The sequence below is a fragment of the Ustilaginoidea virens genome, chromosome 7 (assembly GCF_000687475.1).
Source record: "Ustilaginoidea virens chromosome 7, complete sequence".
NCBI classification, from domain to species: domain Eukaryota; kingdom Fungi; phylum Ascomycota; class Sordariomycetes; order Hypocreales; family Clavicipitaceae; genus Ustilaginoidea; species Ustilaginoidea virens.
Genome location: NC_057322.1, coordinates 325,964 through 343,393, shown reverse-complemented (window position 1 = coordinate 343,393; position 17,430 = coordinate 325,964). Strand labels below are relative to the sequence as shown.

Sequence of the window (17,430 nt, the reverse complement as noted above, 5' to 3'; positions counted from 1 at the left end):
ATGCCTGAGCATCGTCACGTCCGAAGCGGCAGCCTCAACATTCCCAGCAATGCTGCATCCAACAACTCCGCCAGCATGATGCCACGGAGCCCTCCAAGTAAGTTTGTTTGATTCCCCTTCCTCAAGTGACATGCCGGAATGCTGCGTGCGCCTGCTTTTTCCTTTTTTTTCCAATTTTTTTTTTTTTGGCCCATCTTCCCCTCGTTGTGCTGCGCTGCGACGACGAGTCCCGCCCCCACCAACCATCATCATCACCATCCGACAACCGGCACAACCAACAAATGCTACAATATACATCATCATGGCCCCTTTTGCCCGGCTTCGGTCGCCGAGATTTCCGAGCCGCCAAGCTCCCCGGATCCAACGACGGATTGGCTAACCCTGCTTCTTTCGGTGTCCGTTTTGAAATATAGATACCTCTCACGTCCCGTGCAAGTTCTTCCGTCAAGGCGCCTGTCAAGCAGGCAATGCCTGCCCGTTCAGCCATGACCTCGGAGCCGCTTCTGAAACCATTTGCAAGTATTTTGCCAAGGTGCGTTTGCACGAGTCGCGACCATGCCTCTTTGCTTTGATTTATCTGCCGACTCCAGAGCAGACGTTGCCTAGCGGTTTGCGATGAACGCGATCCTGCAATGACAAATCACACACACACACACACACACACACACACACACACACACAAGACTCTGGCCTGACACGTATTTTTCTACCTAGGGCAATTGCAAGTTCGGACCCAAATGCGCCAATATCCACATTCTGCCCGACGGTCGCCGAATAAACTACGGCAAAAACGGCGTCACGATAGGCACGACTTCCATCAATCTCTCCGGTCGGCCCTCTCCCAGTCCTGCCTCGCCGCCTTTACCAGCCCTCAGCATCTACCAGCAGTCATCTGCCAGCGCTCTCACAAAATCATTCTACGGCGTGGATCAGCCCGGCTACTCCGCTGCCTTCTCAGGCGACGATCGCCAACTTCCAAGTCCCTCCCACCACCTCGGCCACCAGCCAAGCCTCGATAACGGTCTCATCACCATCGAATCACCTTATACACACTCCAATTACGGCTCGCCACGAGACAATAATGACGCCAACCGCCTCGGGTTTGGCCTTTCACCCGTAAACGGCAAGGGCCTGTCTATTCTCGATGCTCCCTTACCCGCGTCTTTCGACTCCAACGGCATCTCCAACGCTGCTCGCTTTCCCGCTGCGCCATGGCCGTCGTCGGTGCCCTCAAAATTCGGCCTCGAGTCTCCCACCCCGTCCCTGAACAACGCCAAGGATTCTAGGACGTCGGAGACGCTCAAGCTGCTGCACACCTCCGCATTCGGCCCCTCGGAGCACCTGGCTACACCGACGGCCAGTAGCCCTCCCAATTCTCAGCCTGCGATTTGGGACGAATATTTCGGGAAGCGAACTATGCATTCGTCCCGGGGCTACGCAAAACCCCGCATGCTGAGCTCGAGCATGCCCAAGACCTCGTCGGTGGACAGAGACTGGGAGGCCGAGTTTGCCTTTGACGACGACAACCTGCCCGAGAACTACGTCCCCCAAAACCTGCAGGAACTGCTGACCCCGGCAGAAAAGGCTAGACGAGGTTCCATGCGAGCAGAAGACCCTGTTGTGGACGGCTTCCCGAAATATGGCAGCCCCATCGGGACCAGTCCAAGCCGCTGGGGATCGCTTTTCCAACGCCAAAAGGAAGAAGAGGACGCGGCCAAGGCGGCTCGCAATGCTGGATCGGCCTTTGGGCACGTAGGGAGTCCCCTGCGCAAGTCCACGCTCGCCCAGGAAATGGGCGATGACTGCAAGAGCTCGGGCTCCAGCAGCCGCCCTTCGGCAGGGCGCTCGACCAGCGATTCCATGTCGGTTCTTTCGCAACAGCTGCAGCGCAGCAGACTCGACGAGGGTTTCAGTGGATCTGGGTCCGGCGCCGGCTCCAGCCCCCATCTTCATCCCACGCCAGCGCGACTCCCTTCAAGCAGCCTCGCCCCGATTGGCAGAGACCGAGGGATGGACCGGCACGTTTCCGGTGGCAGCATCAGCTCGTCTCTCACGGGTCGGTTCACCACTCCCATTGACGAGGAGGACCCGGCCTTTGTGTTCAGCATGGAAGAGGAAGACGATGCGCCGAGCGCAAGGATGCGCAAAAGAATTTCGGCCGGCCTCAACATTGGGGGCTTGAGCAACTACGCCAATGCCGTCGGCAACAAAGGCGCCCCAAACAGCGCGGTCAAAGAGTCGAGGGACTCGGTGCCCGTCAACCGACGATGAACGAGGATGAGAATGATGTGCTCCACAGCAGCACGCTGCTAGGCTCCTCTCGTTGACGCTACATGCTACCATTGCCAAGAAACAAAAAAAAGAAAAAGAAGGAAAGAACAAAAAAAAGAATAAAAAAAAGAATAATAGAGGTAGATAAGACATGTGTGTGGGTGTGGGTGTGGGTGTGTGTGGGTGGAAGAAGAGGCTCGAGAGACCCGGCATATCATGGCATAGATTGCTTCGCTTTACTTTCTGATTTATTTGCGCTCGTTTTCCTTTGTCTCTTGCTTCTCATTTCTGACTCGATATCGACATGGCACAAGCTGGGCGGCAAGGGGCTTTTATCTCGAACAAAAACAAAACATGTTGCACGGACGGGCGCGTTGCTGGACCGCCAGAGGAAAAGCAGGGACGGACACAAAAAATCACGGCAAGGCTTATACCACGGTGCTCAAAACTATATCCGATTATTTTTTCTAGTTTTGGAAACGGGGCGTGGCAGGCTGCTTCAGCACTTTTATCTTGGTTCTTTTTGTTTTCTAGTTTTATTCTTCTTCTTTCCATCTTTTTTCCCTTTCTATTTGCGCTCTTTTCTTTTTTCTCTTTTCTCTTGTCTCTTTTCATCTCTCTTCTTTTTCTCTTTTCTCTTTTCTCTTTTCTCTTTTCATCTCTCTTCTTTTCTTTCTTTTCCTTGTCTTTTTCCCTCTTCGGTCCTTGTTTTGCGTCCTTTTGCCAGCTCTTCGGCGCCGCCTTGCGCAAGTTGCGTGCTTGGATCTTGATGGAGCATTTCTGTGTATAATCGGGACATGGGGAGACGGGGCTGGGTTTCAAACGGTTCAGATGGGTGCAGCCAGCGACGGTTGCGTGGGCCGATGGGCCGACGGGCCGGCCGGAGCCGCGGTAATTGAACGTGAACGTCTGGTCTTTCTTTTTTTTTTTGCTTGCGTTGCGGCCCGGATGGGGTGGTGCGACGGCCTCGTGAGCTGCTGTAGACTGTGGAGTTTCTGTCCTGCACGGCTTTACTATTCCACGTGTGATGGCCCAGAGGTGATGTGACGCGATGAATCTGAGCTGCTAGATGGCGAGTTTCTGCCCTGCATGGCTTGGGCTTTTTCCATTCATGATGCCCAAGAGGGTGATGTAATGAACCAGAGCTGCAGATACCGAGTTCCTGTCTAGCACGACTTTACTTTCCATGTGTGACGGCCACGAGGCGACGCCGCGGCCCCGCCACCGGAATCACGTCTCGTCTCGCGCAAGCCACGTATTCGCAATCTCTTCTTCTCCGCCCCGTCCTGCACACACCCGAACTCTCCAGCAACCCATCTTGCCCCAGCCAGCCTTGAATCGTACACGTGTGCCGTCCCCGCGCCGTCCCGTCAATGAGCATCCGGCTGGGAAAGGATATACTCGACCGCCTTGTCCACTACGCAGCGTCAGCAACAAGACCCCTCGCCGGCCTGCAGCAGCCGCAGCAGCCGCAGCAGCAGCTAGGGGAGAAATCAACCCACCAGAGTGGATAGCGTCGGCGTCCTTGTCGGGGATCTCGATGCTAAACTCCTCCTCAATCGCCATGACGACCTCGACCGTGTCGAGGGAATCCAGGCCGAGGTCGTTGGCGAAATGCGCAGCCGGCTTGATCTGCCCAAACCCCCCGCGCGTCAGCCCCAGCACCAGCACCAGCAGCCCGGGGGGGAGAAAAATCATCCGTCCGGGGGAGAGAAAAAAAAAAGGGGGGGATGGGGGAGAACCTACGTTGGCGGTGTCGTTGACCTGCGGCCCGGCGAGGTTAGCCACGCCGCCTTGTTTCTCGGGCGGCGGCACTAGGCAGCAGCAGCAGCAGGGGACTCACCTTGTCGAAGCCCTGGAGCAGGCTCATGATGCGGCCTTGCACCTCGTCCTTGCTGAGGGCGGCGGCGGCGCTGTACATTCTCGCAGGGGGGAGGAGCGGGTGCATCTTGGACGGGGGGGCGAGGGCGATGGCGAGGCGCGCAGCCGACGGGCGGAGGAGGGTAGGCCGCGAGGCAGCGCGGGCGGAGCGGAGGAGCGCCGTGCGGAACATGTTTGCGGGGGGAGAGCGCGTCGGGATGCAGGGTTCGGCTGGTGTGAAGGAAGGTTCTCGCGTCGTTTGGGGGGGTTTTTTTTTTTTTTTTTGCATCGTCTGCTGCTTGGCCATGGGAGGAGGGAGGTTGGGGGTTGGATCGGAGAACGGGGTCACGTGATGCGGCGGGTGGGTTGGCGGGTTCCGCGTTGCGGAGGTGTGATTGGTGGGGGGGATCTGGTCGGCGAGATTACGGTTTGGATGGAGGTCAACATGGACTGACGGGTGAGGTGGCATTGTTTAGCTGCTGCTGCTGCTGCTCACGCCTCTGCTGAAACGACGGGCGCAAAGGCTTGGGGTTGGCAAACTCGGGTCGCCGGCACGGCTTTGGCGCAGAGTGCAGGGCGACACGGCAACCGGGTCAGATGGCAACAAAAAACAGCCTGGTCTTTTAGCCACGCCATGTACAGCGAAGAGCCTCTCATTTTCCCCCGATGTTTCCCACCCATGTTCCCACCGCACGCACTATACATTGAATACAAAGGGCCCATCGGCAAGAGCCGTGCGAGCCACGGGACGCCAGCATGGGGATACGGTGCCTATCGGTACGGAGCATCGGCGCGAATGGCAGCCGCCAGCTCCGGCTCCCACTTGTCTCCGTTGGCCAGCAGCTTCTCTGCAGCCCGGCACGCTCATTAGCCTCTGGAAAGAAGGGGGGGAAGCCAAAAACGGAAGGAAGAATAAGAAAAGGAGAGTTTCGAAAGAAAGGGCAGTTCGCGACCCACCCTTGTTGTACAGCAGCTCCTCTCGCGTCTCGGTGGCATACTCGGCGTTGGGGCTCTCCACAATCGCGTCGACAGGGCAGGATTCCTGGCAGAATCCGCAGTAGATGCACTTGGTCATGTCGATGTCGTAGCGGGTCGTCCGCCGGGAGCCGTCGGCACGCTCCTCGGCTTCGATAGTAATAGCCTGGGCCGGGCAGATCTGCAAGCAGAGCCACCAAGGTCAGAAACTTGCCTCACAACGACGCGCGCAAATGGCATCTCGACGGGGGGGGGCTTCCGCACGTACCGCTTCGCACAGCTTGCAGGCAATACATCGCTCTTCGCCCGAGGGATACCGTCTCAGGGCGTGCTCCCCGCGGAACCGGGGCGAGATGGGACCCTGCAGCGATTTTTCCCCCGTCAGCTACCGCCGCAGCCCCAGCAAGCAGCTACTTCACCCCCCACCCTTCCCCGCGGGAGGCAATGTGTGCAGACGTTACCTTTTCAAACGGATAGTAGATGGTATATCTGCCTTTGCGGTCAGCTCTCGGCCTTCTGCCCTCCCCCGTTCCCCGCTTCGCACGCGCGAGCGGCAGCAACCAGATGTGGGATGATGATGAACGTACGGCGGCCTGAAGAACTGCTCCATCAGGACGTACATCCCGCGCGCCATCTCCGTCAGGAGAAAGTACCTGCCCAGCCGGTCCGACGTGCGCTCCTTGTCCCAGGGCCACTCGACGCGCCTGCTCGTTCGGAAGTTCGCGGGCGGCGGTCCGTTGGGCGTGGCGTAGCCTCGCGTCCGGGCGACCAGGCTGCTGGCCACGGGGGCGGCTCTCGGAGCCGAGGACAGCTGTCGTCGTGCGAGCCCGCCCGCAAAAGTCGGCAGAGCTGGCGACCGCATATTTTTATACCTGGCTCTGTGTGGATTTTTTTTTTTTTTTTTGGCTCGTTTTTCGACGTCCTAGACTGGCGGCGGGTACGACAAGTTCGAGGGGGTGGCCTTGCGGGCTTTGGAAGGGGGGAGCCGGCGGCAGTTGGGGGGGGGCTGCTGAGATGAGGTTATGAGATTTAATCCTCGAGACTTCTTTGGCTGGGGGCGAGCTCGCGGGATATTACATTGTCTGGGACGTGATTGGGCCAGCTGGGTGCACGTGCAGCGGCACGTGTCGGGCTCGGACTCGGCGTGGAATCTTTGCCTTTGGTATCCGATAGTATGAAGCCAGTACAAAGACTAATGATCTTTTTTTTCTATTGGCTTACTATTAACATAGAAAACTGGCTTTTATTAATCTCCTGCCTCAGGTCTTGATGCAGTTTTCAAAGTCTTGTTGGCCGACGCGGCCACCCGTCTGCGTTGCATCGCCATGTTGTATCGAGTTCCCATACGACTTGAACCGCCGGCCGGCCCAACATGGCAAAAGGCGCAAATACAGGGTGGTAGTGGATTGCTCGGATACGGAAGAAGCACTGATAGCATCTGAAATTCAGTAATACGGCTCGTGATATTAGTCTGCCGTGTATTATGTAGGCACTCCGCTCTTTATATCCGCTACGTTCACAATTTACGACCAAGATTCATGCAGCCTTGGAAGTAAAACGTAATTCATGCTTGCTAAGCTTTGATTTAAAAAGAAAAAAAAGATCCTTCTTCTAGATGAAACATTAAACCATGACCACCACGCGCGCGGCGTCTTCTCGGATATTATTCCGATTTAATAGGAGAATCGCCATCTCCTGGATTCGGGTCAGGCGCCTCCGCCGAATCGCCTTCATCAATAGTCACCTCCGCATACTCCTTTACCAGTTTATCCATGCACTTTCTACCTCTAAAAGACATGATATGCGTCGTTTCAATAGGATACTGGCTCTGTATGTAAAGAGCCCTCATTTGGCGTGACAGGTCATCTTCCTGCTTCACTCCCGCAGATGTGCGCACAAGGCTTGCATCCTCCGGCTGCAAACGGCTTATAAGAATATAAGACATTGTCTGGGCAAGATAATAGCTTCGACCCTGGTCACTAAGACCCTTTCCAGCCAGGGCGATTGCGGACCTAAGCGAATTGAGATCCCGAGCTGGTGGCATCGCTGAAGACGTGTCGTTAGAGTGAGAATCATCTGCCGCGTTCGCGTTCCGAATTGCGTCTAGATGATGGACTGCAGTCATTGCGAATATAGTCAGAAACTGCGCCAACATGATGTCTGGAATTGCGAAGCTGTGCCGTAAAAAGTAAAGCCGTAGAAGGGTTTCATAGCATGCTTCTGCATATGTCAGTCCTATTGGCTTAGGACGCCGGCCCTGGGGAGGAGTGTGGTCCGCTTCCGCTTCGGCGGACAGAACTAGGTACAGTTCTGAGAGAATATTGAAATAATGTAGACTAAATTTGCCCAAGTAAGCTTGCCAGAGAACGCACTTCCACCTTTGAATAGGTTCTGTAAAACTTAACAGCAAACTCACTGGACTCTAAATTGCGATGGAAATACAATGTTTTGCGGACCAAGAGCTTCTGGGAGCGCAGAGTGCCATGATTCAAAGCCAGTAATCAGATCCAGCACCACGGCCCGGCGGTTGTAGGGTGGAGTGTTGCCTTCTGAATCATCTGGGAAGAGTTTGAGGCATGCCCGGTTGATTAGGATGCCGAGTTGCAATCGAGCCTTTTGCGTTTGTGGGTTTTGCAGCGGCACGAGAAGTGGGCTTAGCGGATACCTGACCAGTATCTCGCCGTACCAAGCTGGTTTTTCAAACGGATCTGGCAGAAGCGATTTTGGAGGGTTTCTGAAAAGTGGGAACTGTCTGTACGCGTAACACACCACACTAGATGGAAAATGTCGTCAGATCTTGTGTCAGATCCTTCTAGCATGCTGTTTCTCACCTCTGCCACCAAAAGAAACACCATGCTGTAAAATCGCGAGCGTGCTGTAGTTTGAGATCCGGCACACAATCAGGAGACTCAAATAGTTCAAGATGAAAGGCAATTGTAACAGCCTGGAGAAGGTACTCGCTGCCAATTTTGTCGAGGCCGGAAGAGATATGCAGCGCATGAATCAACACAGATGCTTGCAACTTTGTCAGTAGGGTTTCTTCTGAGACATCTTGTTCCCACAGCCTCTTGGCTTCCTTGGTAAACCTGGAGGTAAGGTTCCGTGGGTTCCAGCTTTCCGACCGGTCCGGAATCGACTCAAGACAGTGCTGCAGAAAGAGGTAAAAAAAAAAAAAGTCTCGTCAGTGCACGATACCACGCCCAAAAAAAAAAAAAAATCAAATAAATAGATGGATAGATAAAAGAAAAAAAAAAAGGCAGTACTTGTGGGATAAGAAGCAGGGAGGGCCAAGATGGTTATGGTGATCGGCATGGCCTACATGCAGCACAAAATTGTTGAACGGTTCGAGGTTAGAGAAAGAAGGGGGGGGGGGGGGGGGGGGTGGGTTGTGGTAGGGAACAACGTACGCAACCTGATGCGAGAACGGCGTTCACCAGCAAAGGAGAGCAGCTCGGTCCCTGTCCGGACAACATGTCGTCCAGAAAGACGTCCTTGTGGAAAATAGAAAAGTATGGATATTCAAACAGGAAGTAAGCTCTAAGGATGTCTCTCAAGAGGGAATCGTCCTTGGACACGGTAGTCCATTGTGAAAGATGAAGCTGGTCGATGGTGGGCTCAATCAAGGTCGCCGCTCTGTATGGTATTAGATACTGAACCTGGCTGCTGTTGCGGTCGTCCGAGCTGCTTTGTGATGATGTTGCCACGGTGCCTGGGGCAGAGTCGGTCCACGTCCATTCGAAAAGCTGTGACTTGAGGTATGGGTTGTCAAAACTCTGCAGATGGTCGGGCAGCTGGGTGAGATGGGGAAATTCGTAGCGCAACCGAGTCTCGGGGACAACATGGAGCTGTAGGAGCAAGTCCCCGGCACGTAGCTGGCGAAGAATGGTATCAGGGTCTACGCCTTCGCGGATCCGCCTGAATATCTCCATGGCATCCCCGTCATTCCGCGACTGCATGGCGCGAACAATGTCCAGGGCGGCAGAGGATCTCTGCAGCTCGGTCAGCATCTTCTTGAGTTGCACCTTGGGCGCCTCGCGATAGACGCAGGCGAGTCTTCGCTTCTGGCAGAAATAGCAACTGGGCAGCCCTCCATCGCACTGCGAGCGTTAGCGTGGAACCCAGGCGAAATGTCTGGCTTTTGGGGGAAGAAGCCGTTTGAGCGAATGATGGCCGGTCAGCAGGGCTCGAGCATATGGTATGTCACCGCACCTTGGCCTTGCGTTTACGACACGCTTCGCAAGCGATGGATACCTGGCCAGCGACGCTGGACGACGAGCTCTCAGGGGGGCTAGCAGCATCTCGCCTCTTGGGCGCCGGTGCCAGTTGGCGCAGTCGTGACTGGATCTGCCCTTCAGAATCACGAGTGCCGGGCGGCGGCGACGCAGATGTCATGGTGAGGGAAATCTACGTTTTGTCAAGCGGAGGGGATTGCGGCGCTACATGAGAAGCGAGGGGGACAGGAGGGGGAAGGTGTCGCGAGGAGTGGCGAACGTTTAGCCATGTGTTTTGCTGTACGTCGATGGGCAGCGCGATGCAAATTGCGCACGATGGGGCATTCTGCGAGAGAGGTCATTACATGTTTTATTAGTCTCGAGGGGGTCTCCAGAATCGGAAGGAACCCGTACAGACTAATCGGAAGGAACCGTGGAAAGTCGAGACCTCCATCATGTCTGGCATCGACTCCATAACAAAACGAGCCAATGGCCAAGGGCCACACTTGGCACTCGGAGGACCAGGCATTTAATAAGAGGCTGGACCAAGGCAGAGAGAGCACCACGCGGGGCACCACGCGGGGCACCACGCGGGACACCACGCTGGGCACCACGCAGAGCCTGGCATCACGCAGAGGACAGGCGCTTCCGACGCGGCTGGCACCAGACTTCCCCAAGCGCCCCAGGCCGCTTATAAGCCCACTATAGAGGTCTTCTGTGCTTTCCCACGATTCATGATTCATGATTCACCTGGAGCTCGGCACTGTCAACCACGTACTTTACTCTCCCCGTCAATGCCCAAAAATTCACTACATGTACCAAGCGGTCCTAGACAGCACCCAGGATAAGGCATCTTGCTTGGCGTGGCTATATTATAGAGAGGCAGGCTTTCCCACGCGCTTGAGTTGACGTCTGCCCACGTCATTATGGCTACCCAACCTAAAATATCAAGGTAAGGTAAATGACCCCCCCCCCCCCCCCCCCCCCGCCTCTCCCCCATTGGAGGGAAAATAGTAAAATAGTGCAACTTGCGACTGAAGAAAAAGCCAAATGGTGAACAAAAAACACCCGAGTATAAACTAGCCCAGTTGTATTTCCTTTTTCAGGATGGGCTGTGGCCAGGTTTCATCGTCTCATGCAAGGCCTGCCTGCCTACCTAAATATTTATCCGAGCTTTCTCGGCGTCACGTCCGGTACTTGCTGGAATCAGCCGACGATTCAACATTCACGCCCGGGTGGGATCCACGGAGTATCCGGAAGAGGAAAGGATCAGCTAGGTACCAGGCGGCATCCTACCTCAACGAGACTAATGCATGTCGGATGGTCGGGTTATTATTTTTTCTTGCTACGGGCAAGCGCAATCCATCCACTCTCACCTAATGCACTTTTTGTTTTTTCGCATGTCCTCTCCCCGCAAAGCGAAAGTCGCGTTGCACGGGACCTGACCAGGCTGGCCCCACCCTCACCAATAACCAGGAGACGGGAGTCTCATGTTTCATTGGTGTTTTCCTCGACTGGCTTTATATTCAACGCATCATTCTATATCGGGTCGAATTCCATCATCGGATTCCATCATCGAATTCCATCATCGAGTTCCCATCATCGAATTCCCATCATCGAATTCCATCGCCGGTTTCGTTCCCCCCAGCCGTCTGCAAATGGTGGCGTCCCATTTCTCGCTGCTCTTCTCCGAGTCCAGACCGACAGTTGAGTGCAGCGCCCCATTACGGATGCAGTCAAAAGCACGCCCCTGTGCTTGACGGGCCCCAAGAGCCAACGATTCTCGCGCGCAACAAGGTTTCTGTCGGGAATAAGGCCAACCTCTGGAGCGCCTGACTCGAGAATGAAACACGGATGGCTTGACACTGGCTTTTTTGCAAGCTGTTGGTAAACGTCGGCCTGCCTCGGAATGGATAGGATCGGGACGAGTCTCGTGGGCCAAACACGATGCACCTTTACTGTGAACTCTTTGGCAGCAATGAGTTTTGAATCCTGGGTGAGCCACAGAGCAGAGTAGTACCCTGTCCCATGACTTGCGACTGGCACTCGGGGGCTGGACACAATTCTCGACATTTGAGGGGGGGAAAAAGGACCCGTTCGGCCATCTCGAGACGCTGCAAACCTGCTACCCACGCGGCCTCTCAAGGGTTATTTGTCTCAAATAACCTGACGTCGCTGTGGAGCCCTCGTCAGTTGAAACCAGAGATGGAATACAAGGCTACCTAGAGTTTGCAGGCATAACCCACGACCATGCAGAGTCTTGTGCTCGTTATCGAACCGTTCATTCCAAGTATCGAAGACGCTGAAGGCTGACAGCGCCCCTAGTGCCCCCACCCCCCCTGCCTCCCCTGGTACAGATGGTCAAAGTTGTGCGAGATGTAAGCAACCAAGGGAGGGATAAAAGGAGTGAATTTGCATCATTTTGGCTTCGTTGGTGATTTTCATTGTGCAGAATCTGCGATTTTATTTTCTCATCATCTTCGGGGAGAGGGAGCGCTGGTAAAGTTTTTTGTAGTGTTATCAGTCGATACATAGCTTTCAAAGTCGAGCGTGTCATGCTCACGCACTGCGGCGTCGACTTTTCTCAGACAAAGAGCCAGGGTCGAACGTGTCTCAAACGGCAGACCCGTCGTCAAGCAGGTCGATCAAGATTTCAAACTCTCAAGCTGGAAGCTGCCAAGGGCACATTGTAATCGCGACGCAAGCCGTATTAGGTCGTAAGTCCCCGCGACGTCTTGGTCACAATGGCTTAGCTCCTATCCTATTCTGTATACTAGAGAAGGGGGACCCTTGTTGGATTCATAATTCCCCAGTTTACATGGCAACCCAACTCCCCAATGCCGTCAACGGCCCTACCGTTCGACGGAGGTAGCCGAGTGATGCTTCATCACACTATTCACACTGTGGCACGCATGACGACACCATGGCGATCTTGCTGGAACTGCTCTACAAAGTGCCAGGCAAATCTCCTCCAATAAAGATTACGGGAAACACACCAAGATTGTTCGAGAGCCCGATCCAGCACGAGATGCTCCGGACCCGGGCAATAAGAATTTGTCATGTCCTTGTGGGATTCGTCGCATCCAGCGCCACAGCGCTTGGACTACCTGAATTGAATAAAAGCGAGCCCAAAGCAAGTCCTCCATGTCGTCGTTTGCCGCAACCATGCATATTCGTCTCAGTCACTTCAAAAGGACTGGTAGGTTGGCGGTTGTCGTTGACGAAGCTACGCTCTGCAGGCCGACCGGGTCAAGCGAAGGAGTTGGAGTGATGGAACGTCATTGGGATGTCAGGCCGGTCTACGTTGCCGGAGGACTGTCTTGAGTAGATGGTAGATGGTACTGTGTTTTCTGTCTCGTCATCGTAGCCGTCACGCGTAGCTCATGGTGAGCTCATCGTGGGGGTGGTGCTGGGGCTGGCTGCAACAAGTCGGATGGTGCCCTTTGAAATTGTCAACGTCGGCTTCGGTTTTGCGCAAGTCGTTGTCGGAGCAGGGCGGTTTGCGGAACGGCACGCTGTTTGGAAAGGCCCTTGCTTCGGAAGCTCGATCTGACGATGGCGTGATGATCAGCAGGTGCGTGGAGGCGGTCCGTCGTGCTCGATTCGTACGTAGGCTACGCACGTCCGTACGCCATGAAGGATTCTGGTGTCGTCATGACTCTGGTGCCAGGACGGACCTCGCTGGTAGACTTGGGCAATGTGAATACTGTGGTGGCATCGTACCTGCAACGGCTGGTCAGGGCTATGCCGTCTGGATTTTTCATCCAGCGGTTCTTGCCCTTGATGCCCCAGAGAGAAGAGCGAGCCGGCAATCGTTGCCGAGACTACGTATCCAGCTTCCAGGGCTCGATCACGGACATGCTGTGCCGCGGCTTTCCACGATCCAAGGTACGAAGGCGCCAATGGCAAGCCAAACCAAGCAAGGGGGGTCTTGACCCTGGCCACATGTAGGCCCTTGACTGAACAAGCAGCCGTAACCGTAATTGTAATCGAGGAGAAAGTGCTCCGCGAGCGGAGTATTCCGTAGATGCTTATAGCTTCCCCCAGACAAGGTAGGCCTAGTGAAACGAGAAAAAAAAAGAAGAAAAAAAAAGAAGAAAAAAAAAGGCCCGCGACTCTCAAGTGCCCAGGGGCTTGCTTACATGTGCGGCGTAGTTTCCTCAACGCAGGCCGCAGGTTGTCTCGCCAGGACCAAGGGAGGAAGGAGGAGGCCCGACATCGAAAAAGGAAAAAAAGAAACAGAAAAAGTGGCTTGTCGGCTGCGCCTTCCCCCTGGCTTGTGCTTGTGGGTGGTGGTGATGGCCGACGACGACTACGCTACGAGACGACTGGTCCGTGTCCAAGCAAACGATGACTCGCCCTCCCGTGCCACGGCGCTAGGATAGGACGTCTGGAGGACGTCTGGGCTTGCAGCAGCGCGTGCCCCCTTGCAGCCCGGCTGGCTCAGCAGATCTGGCTCAGCAGATCTGGCTCAGCAGATGGGCTCTGACGGGGATGGCGCTCGCTACCCCCGAGAGTCCTGCGGCCTAAAGTCCTGGCGCGGTGAGCAGAAACCTACTAATGTTCAATGTTAATGCCCACATGGGGCCGGGCATCATGTGGCTTTGCACTGGAGCGTCCGGGCAGGAAGTGTGTTGTTACATGTAGGCAGGCGCCGCCGCTGTGCGTCCGTGATTCCGCCAAGCGCGCCACCTACACCTTGCAACTGAGGGCAAAGACGCGCGGACCCGAGGCCCTTGTCGATGCCGATGTCCGTTTCTGCGCTGCCTGTCGCCATCGCGAACATTTCCAGTCGCCCCCCTTCCCCTTTCCCCCCCCTTTCCCCCCCTTTCCCCCCAGCACGGAAATCAAAAACCGGATGCTCGGCCGCACGACAAGCATCCTGCCAGCGATTCGAATACGAAGCGACGCTGTCCCGCAGCTCTGCACCCTCCAGACTCGCCTGGTCTGATTCCCTGTCGGGCAGTGCCTGCTTGGGCAGAATCTTCCGGCAAGGCAGCAAGCACGGGTTTCGGGTTTCCGCATCCAACGACCGAAATACAGGCCAGTCAGTGGGGAGCATCGAGCGCGTCTCGGGCGAGTGTCACCCTTGGAACGGCTGAGCTGCAAGATGGAAGATCCGTAGAGGTGTTGGGCTGATCGGTATGCACTGGACGCGACGCCGGTTGGGGTTCTCCATGGATAAGAGCGCGGGATGTGAACACGTGCGCTTTTTTGTCTTTGTATTTGTCTCTTTTCCCCTTTCCTTCTCCTATCCCCGTCCAACCCCCCCCTCCTCCCCCCTTTCTTTTTTCTTATATATTTTTTTTTTAATTTTTTTAAGCCAAGACACACGTATTGATACGTGAATCATAGTTAGGAACCTCTTTATTCGGTGCTTAACTCGTCTTCATGTTGCTGCTCATTGCCAAATTCAACGTCTCAAGTTACTACGAACTCTCCGCTCTCCTCAGTTTTCCTTGATCAACTCAAAAGCCTCGCTGTTCCCCAAATTGCACTCTTTGCCACAAGCCGGCAGTCAAGCCTGGACGACATCCCCGTTCAAAGTACATAGTAAAAACTCTTCTTCTTAGGCAGCGTGATCAACGACCCAAACATCTTTCATTTGCTAGTTTTCTACCCGCATCGCTCGCTCGCTGTAACCCCGCCGTGGACCAAAATACTATACGTCGGTCGTATCTGTTCCATTGCCAAGACGACTCATCTAAGCCAATGTCCCTTGTCCTTACCGCCATGCCACCAACGTACCAGAAAAGGAAAAATAAGAGAGAAAAGACAGCCGCAGGCCATGTTCGCTCTAAAACGTCTTCTCCCATGCCCCCCACCACATGCCGATATTCGCCGCCACCACCAGGTCCAGCATCTGCAAACCGTCGTCGTAAATAATCAGCTTGGCCAGCTTGGCTCTTTTGCCGCGATTGCCGCCGCCGGCCTTCTCACTCCCTAAATTCATCTTGAAAGGCGAGACGCCGCCATTGTCCTCGTCCTCGTCCCTGTCGTCGCAGTCGCCGTAGTGCACGCTGTTGAACAGCTTGCCAAAGTTGCCCTTCCACTGCTCCTTGGAATTCTTTGCGTGCTCCGAGAACAAGTCCGCGCCCGGCAGGTTGAACCGCAGCTCGCTGACGAGCTGGGAATCCCCCCTTAAACCGGGCAACCCCCCCTGGTCCGATGCCAAGGGATTCTGGGCGCTGCTGCCTGCTTCGTGCCGGACGCGCCTGCAAATCACGCTTCGACCAGCCATGCCCGTTCGAAACTCGCACTTGTCGTTCCATGGGCTCTCAAACGTGTATCCGCGGGCTTTCATGCCTTCGGGGGGCGGGCCGCTCGTCACGATGCTCTCGGCCGTCTCGGGCACGTCACTCGTGTTCGATAGCGTGGACCCAACGCTGTCGCTGCGATAGCGATCGATCCGCGTGCGGCTCGCATGTCCGATGCGGTGCATGGTCTCTCGCACATTCGTAGCGAAGCTTTTGGAATATTCCATGGCCACTTGTCGTGAGAAGACGCCAACAGCTTGCTTCGCACCATCACGCGCCAAAGACTGGAGAGCTTTTTCCACGCTGCCTTCGGTTCGGGAGCTCTTGTTGACCGTTGTGAATCGGAATTTGGCATAGCCCGAATTCTCCAGCTCAATGTCTATCGGAGGGTGGCGGCGTGGGAAAGGCATCGCCGTCGGCGGGGATGTCGAATCCGTTTGAGCTGCTTGGTCGGATCCGTCCTCAGCTGGGTCGACTTGCCGTGAAGAAACCCTGCCGACGTTCCACTGCAGTCCGGAGCTGGGGTCTCGCCGGATGAGGACCAGGGTAAATGGCGTGCCAGTTCCATTGATGGAAACTATGCTGTGTTTCCGGGGAGACGGAGATCGGCTAAGCGTTTGGTATACAGGCTTTCGTCGGATTGGAATACTTTGCGTACGGCTGCCTTCAAGTCTTGTTGGCGAAGCGAGTGGCATTTGTTTGATCTGATCGTTTGACCCGACGGCCTCTCCTATTGGCATGCCAAGATTGCCTGGGAAGGAGACCTGGTCGACATCTGTCGGCGAGCCAGCACCGGGTACATGCGCAGCGGCAGACGCCGCCATCGCTCGGGGGCCGAGGGGCTTCCTGGCGGGCATTTTTGTTTGCAACCCAGCAGAAATTCGTTCAGGGGCTTCGTTTGCGTCCAAGGGGCTGTCTAGCACGACAGGGCTTGTTCGCAGCGCAAGAGCTTCAGGTGTTTGAGGGCGAGGACGATTTCCTACGGGAGCCCCATCGTGGCCAACGGGCAAGTTGCTCCGAGATGGAGTGGGGTCCGAAGGGGCGGCTGGAGTTTGATGTTGAATCTGGGGACACGGACTCGGTAAGCTTTCGGGCGTCGAGGGACGGGCAGCGTCGGGGACAGGTTTTCGTGGTATTGACAGGGGTAAAGTGGCGCTTTCTGGGCTCGAGAGCCATGTGTTTTCATCCCCTGGGGCGGCCAAGTCTTCTGGCAGCATCAGGTGAGCATAGTACAAGGACGAGTTGACGTCTTGGCCCGTGACGTTTTTCTCCTGAGGCCTGAAGGGCGAAAGAATAACATCTGGCGTGCGATTAGAGGGCGGCGGCTTGCGAAGCTTCGGGGTCCAACGAGACTGCCTACCTCTCGTTCCGGGCACTCTGGAAAAATAAAGCGTGAGGGGGTCCTTTCTGTCATTCAGTGGCTTCTCCGGATACTGTGGCGGGTTCGCCGCGAGTCTGTTGAGGGCACTCAATGACCTCGCCTCCATCGTCGCCGGCTGACGACGACTGCATCGATGCGAAGAGGGGCGAGCTGAAAAGAGCGCAAGAACAAGGCGACAGGGTGGTGGTTGACGATGCGCAGCGGGTAGGAGTGTGAAAAGCGTGAGACGCCGGCCGCGAAAGCGAGGGAAACAAGCCACTATTATGATTATGGCTGGGGGGATGAAGATGTCAAGTCCTGGACAGACGGAGTTGGCCACGACACGTCGGCAGTGTTCAGTCAGCGCGGTCAATGAATGTTCAGAGGAAATGTCGGTTTGCTGTGTTGGGCCGGGCCGGGCTGGGCTGGGCTGGGCTGCTCAGTCAGGGTCCAAAGTGCCTGGCTCAGATTACGTCACTAGAGGGGCGCTGTTCTG

At 55.5% G+C, this 17,430-nt stretch overlaps 5 protein-coding genes across 5 annotated transcripts; 1 reads left to right on the top strand and 4 right to left on the bottom strand.

The window, feature by feature from the left end:
- On the top strand, nucleotides 1-2,271 carry UV8b_07718 (uncharacterized protein; the record flags this gene model as incomplete). The annotated part of the gene is made up of 3 exons (XM_043145215.1): nucleotides 1-97; nucleotides 414-532; nucleotides 715-2,271. 3 exons carry the CDS (start codon nucleotides 1-3, stop codon nucleotides 2,269-2,271), a joined length of 1,773 nt encoding a protein of 590 aa, XP_043001150.1.
- Nucleotides 2,272-3,641: 1,370 nt separating this feature from the next.
- UV8b_07717 (uncharacterized protein) lies at nucleotides 3,642-4,324 on the bottom strand (the record flags this gene model as incomplete). Its single annotated transcript, XM_043145214.1, has 4 exons — nucleotides 3,642-3,688; nucleotides 3,774-3,903; nucleotides 4,018-4,035; nucleotides 4,115-4,324. The coding sequence occupies 4 exons, from the start codon at nucleotides 4,322-4,324 to the stop codon at nucleotides 3,642-3,644; spliced, it is 405 nt and encodes a 134-aa protein (XP_043001149.1).
- Nucleotides 4,325-4,902: 578 nt separating this feature from the next.
- UV8b_07716 (uncharacterized protein) lies at nucleotides 4,903-5,968 on the bottom strand (the record flags this gene model as incomplete). Its single annotated transcript, XM_043145213.1, has 5 exons — nucleotides 4,903-4,979; nucleotides 5,089-5,287; nucleotides 5,375-5,467; nucleotides 5,568-5,595; nucleotides 5,694-5,968. The coding sequence occupies 5 exons, from the start codon at nucleotides 5,966-5,968 to the stop codon at nucleotides 4,903-4,905; spliced, it is 672 nt and encodes a 223-aa protein (XP_043001148.1).
- Nucleotides 5,969-6,769: 801 nt separating this feature from the next.
- On the bottom strand, nucleotides 6,770-9,498 carry UV8b_07715 (uncharacterized protein; the record flags this gene model as incomplete). The annotated part of the gene is made up of 5 exons (XM_043145212.1): nucleotides 6,770-7,442; nucleotides 7,523-7,879; nucleotides 7,938-8,254; nucleotides 8,514-9,203; nucleotides 9,316-9,498. The coding sequence occupies 5 exons, from the start codon at nucleotides 9,496-9,498 to the stop codon at nucleotides 6,770-6,772; spliced, it is 2,220 nt and encodes a 739-aa protein (XP_043001147.1).
- Nucleotides 9,499-15,114: 5,616 nt separating this feature from the next.
- UV8b_07714 (uncharacterized protein) lies at nucleotides 15,115-17,061 on the bottom strand (the record flags this gene model as incomplete). The annotated part of the gene is made up of 2 exons (XM_043145211.1): nucleotides 15,115-16,874; nucleotides 16,935-17,061. The coding sequence occupies 2 exons, from the start codon at nucleotides 17,059-17,061 to the stop codon at nucleotides 15,115-15,117; spliced, it is 1,887 nt and encodes a 628-aa protein (XP_043001146.1).
- Nucleotides 17,062-17,430: the final 369 nt, after the last annotated feature.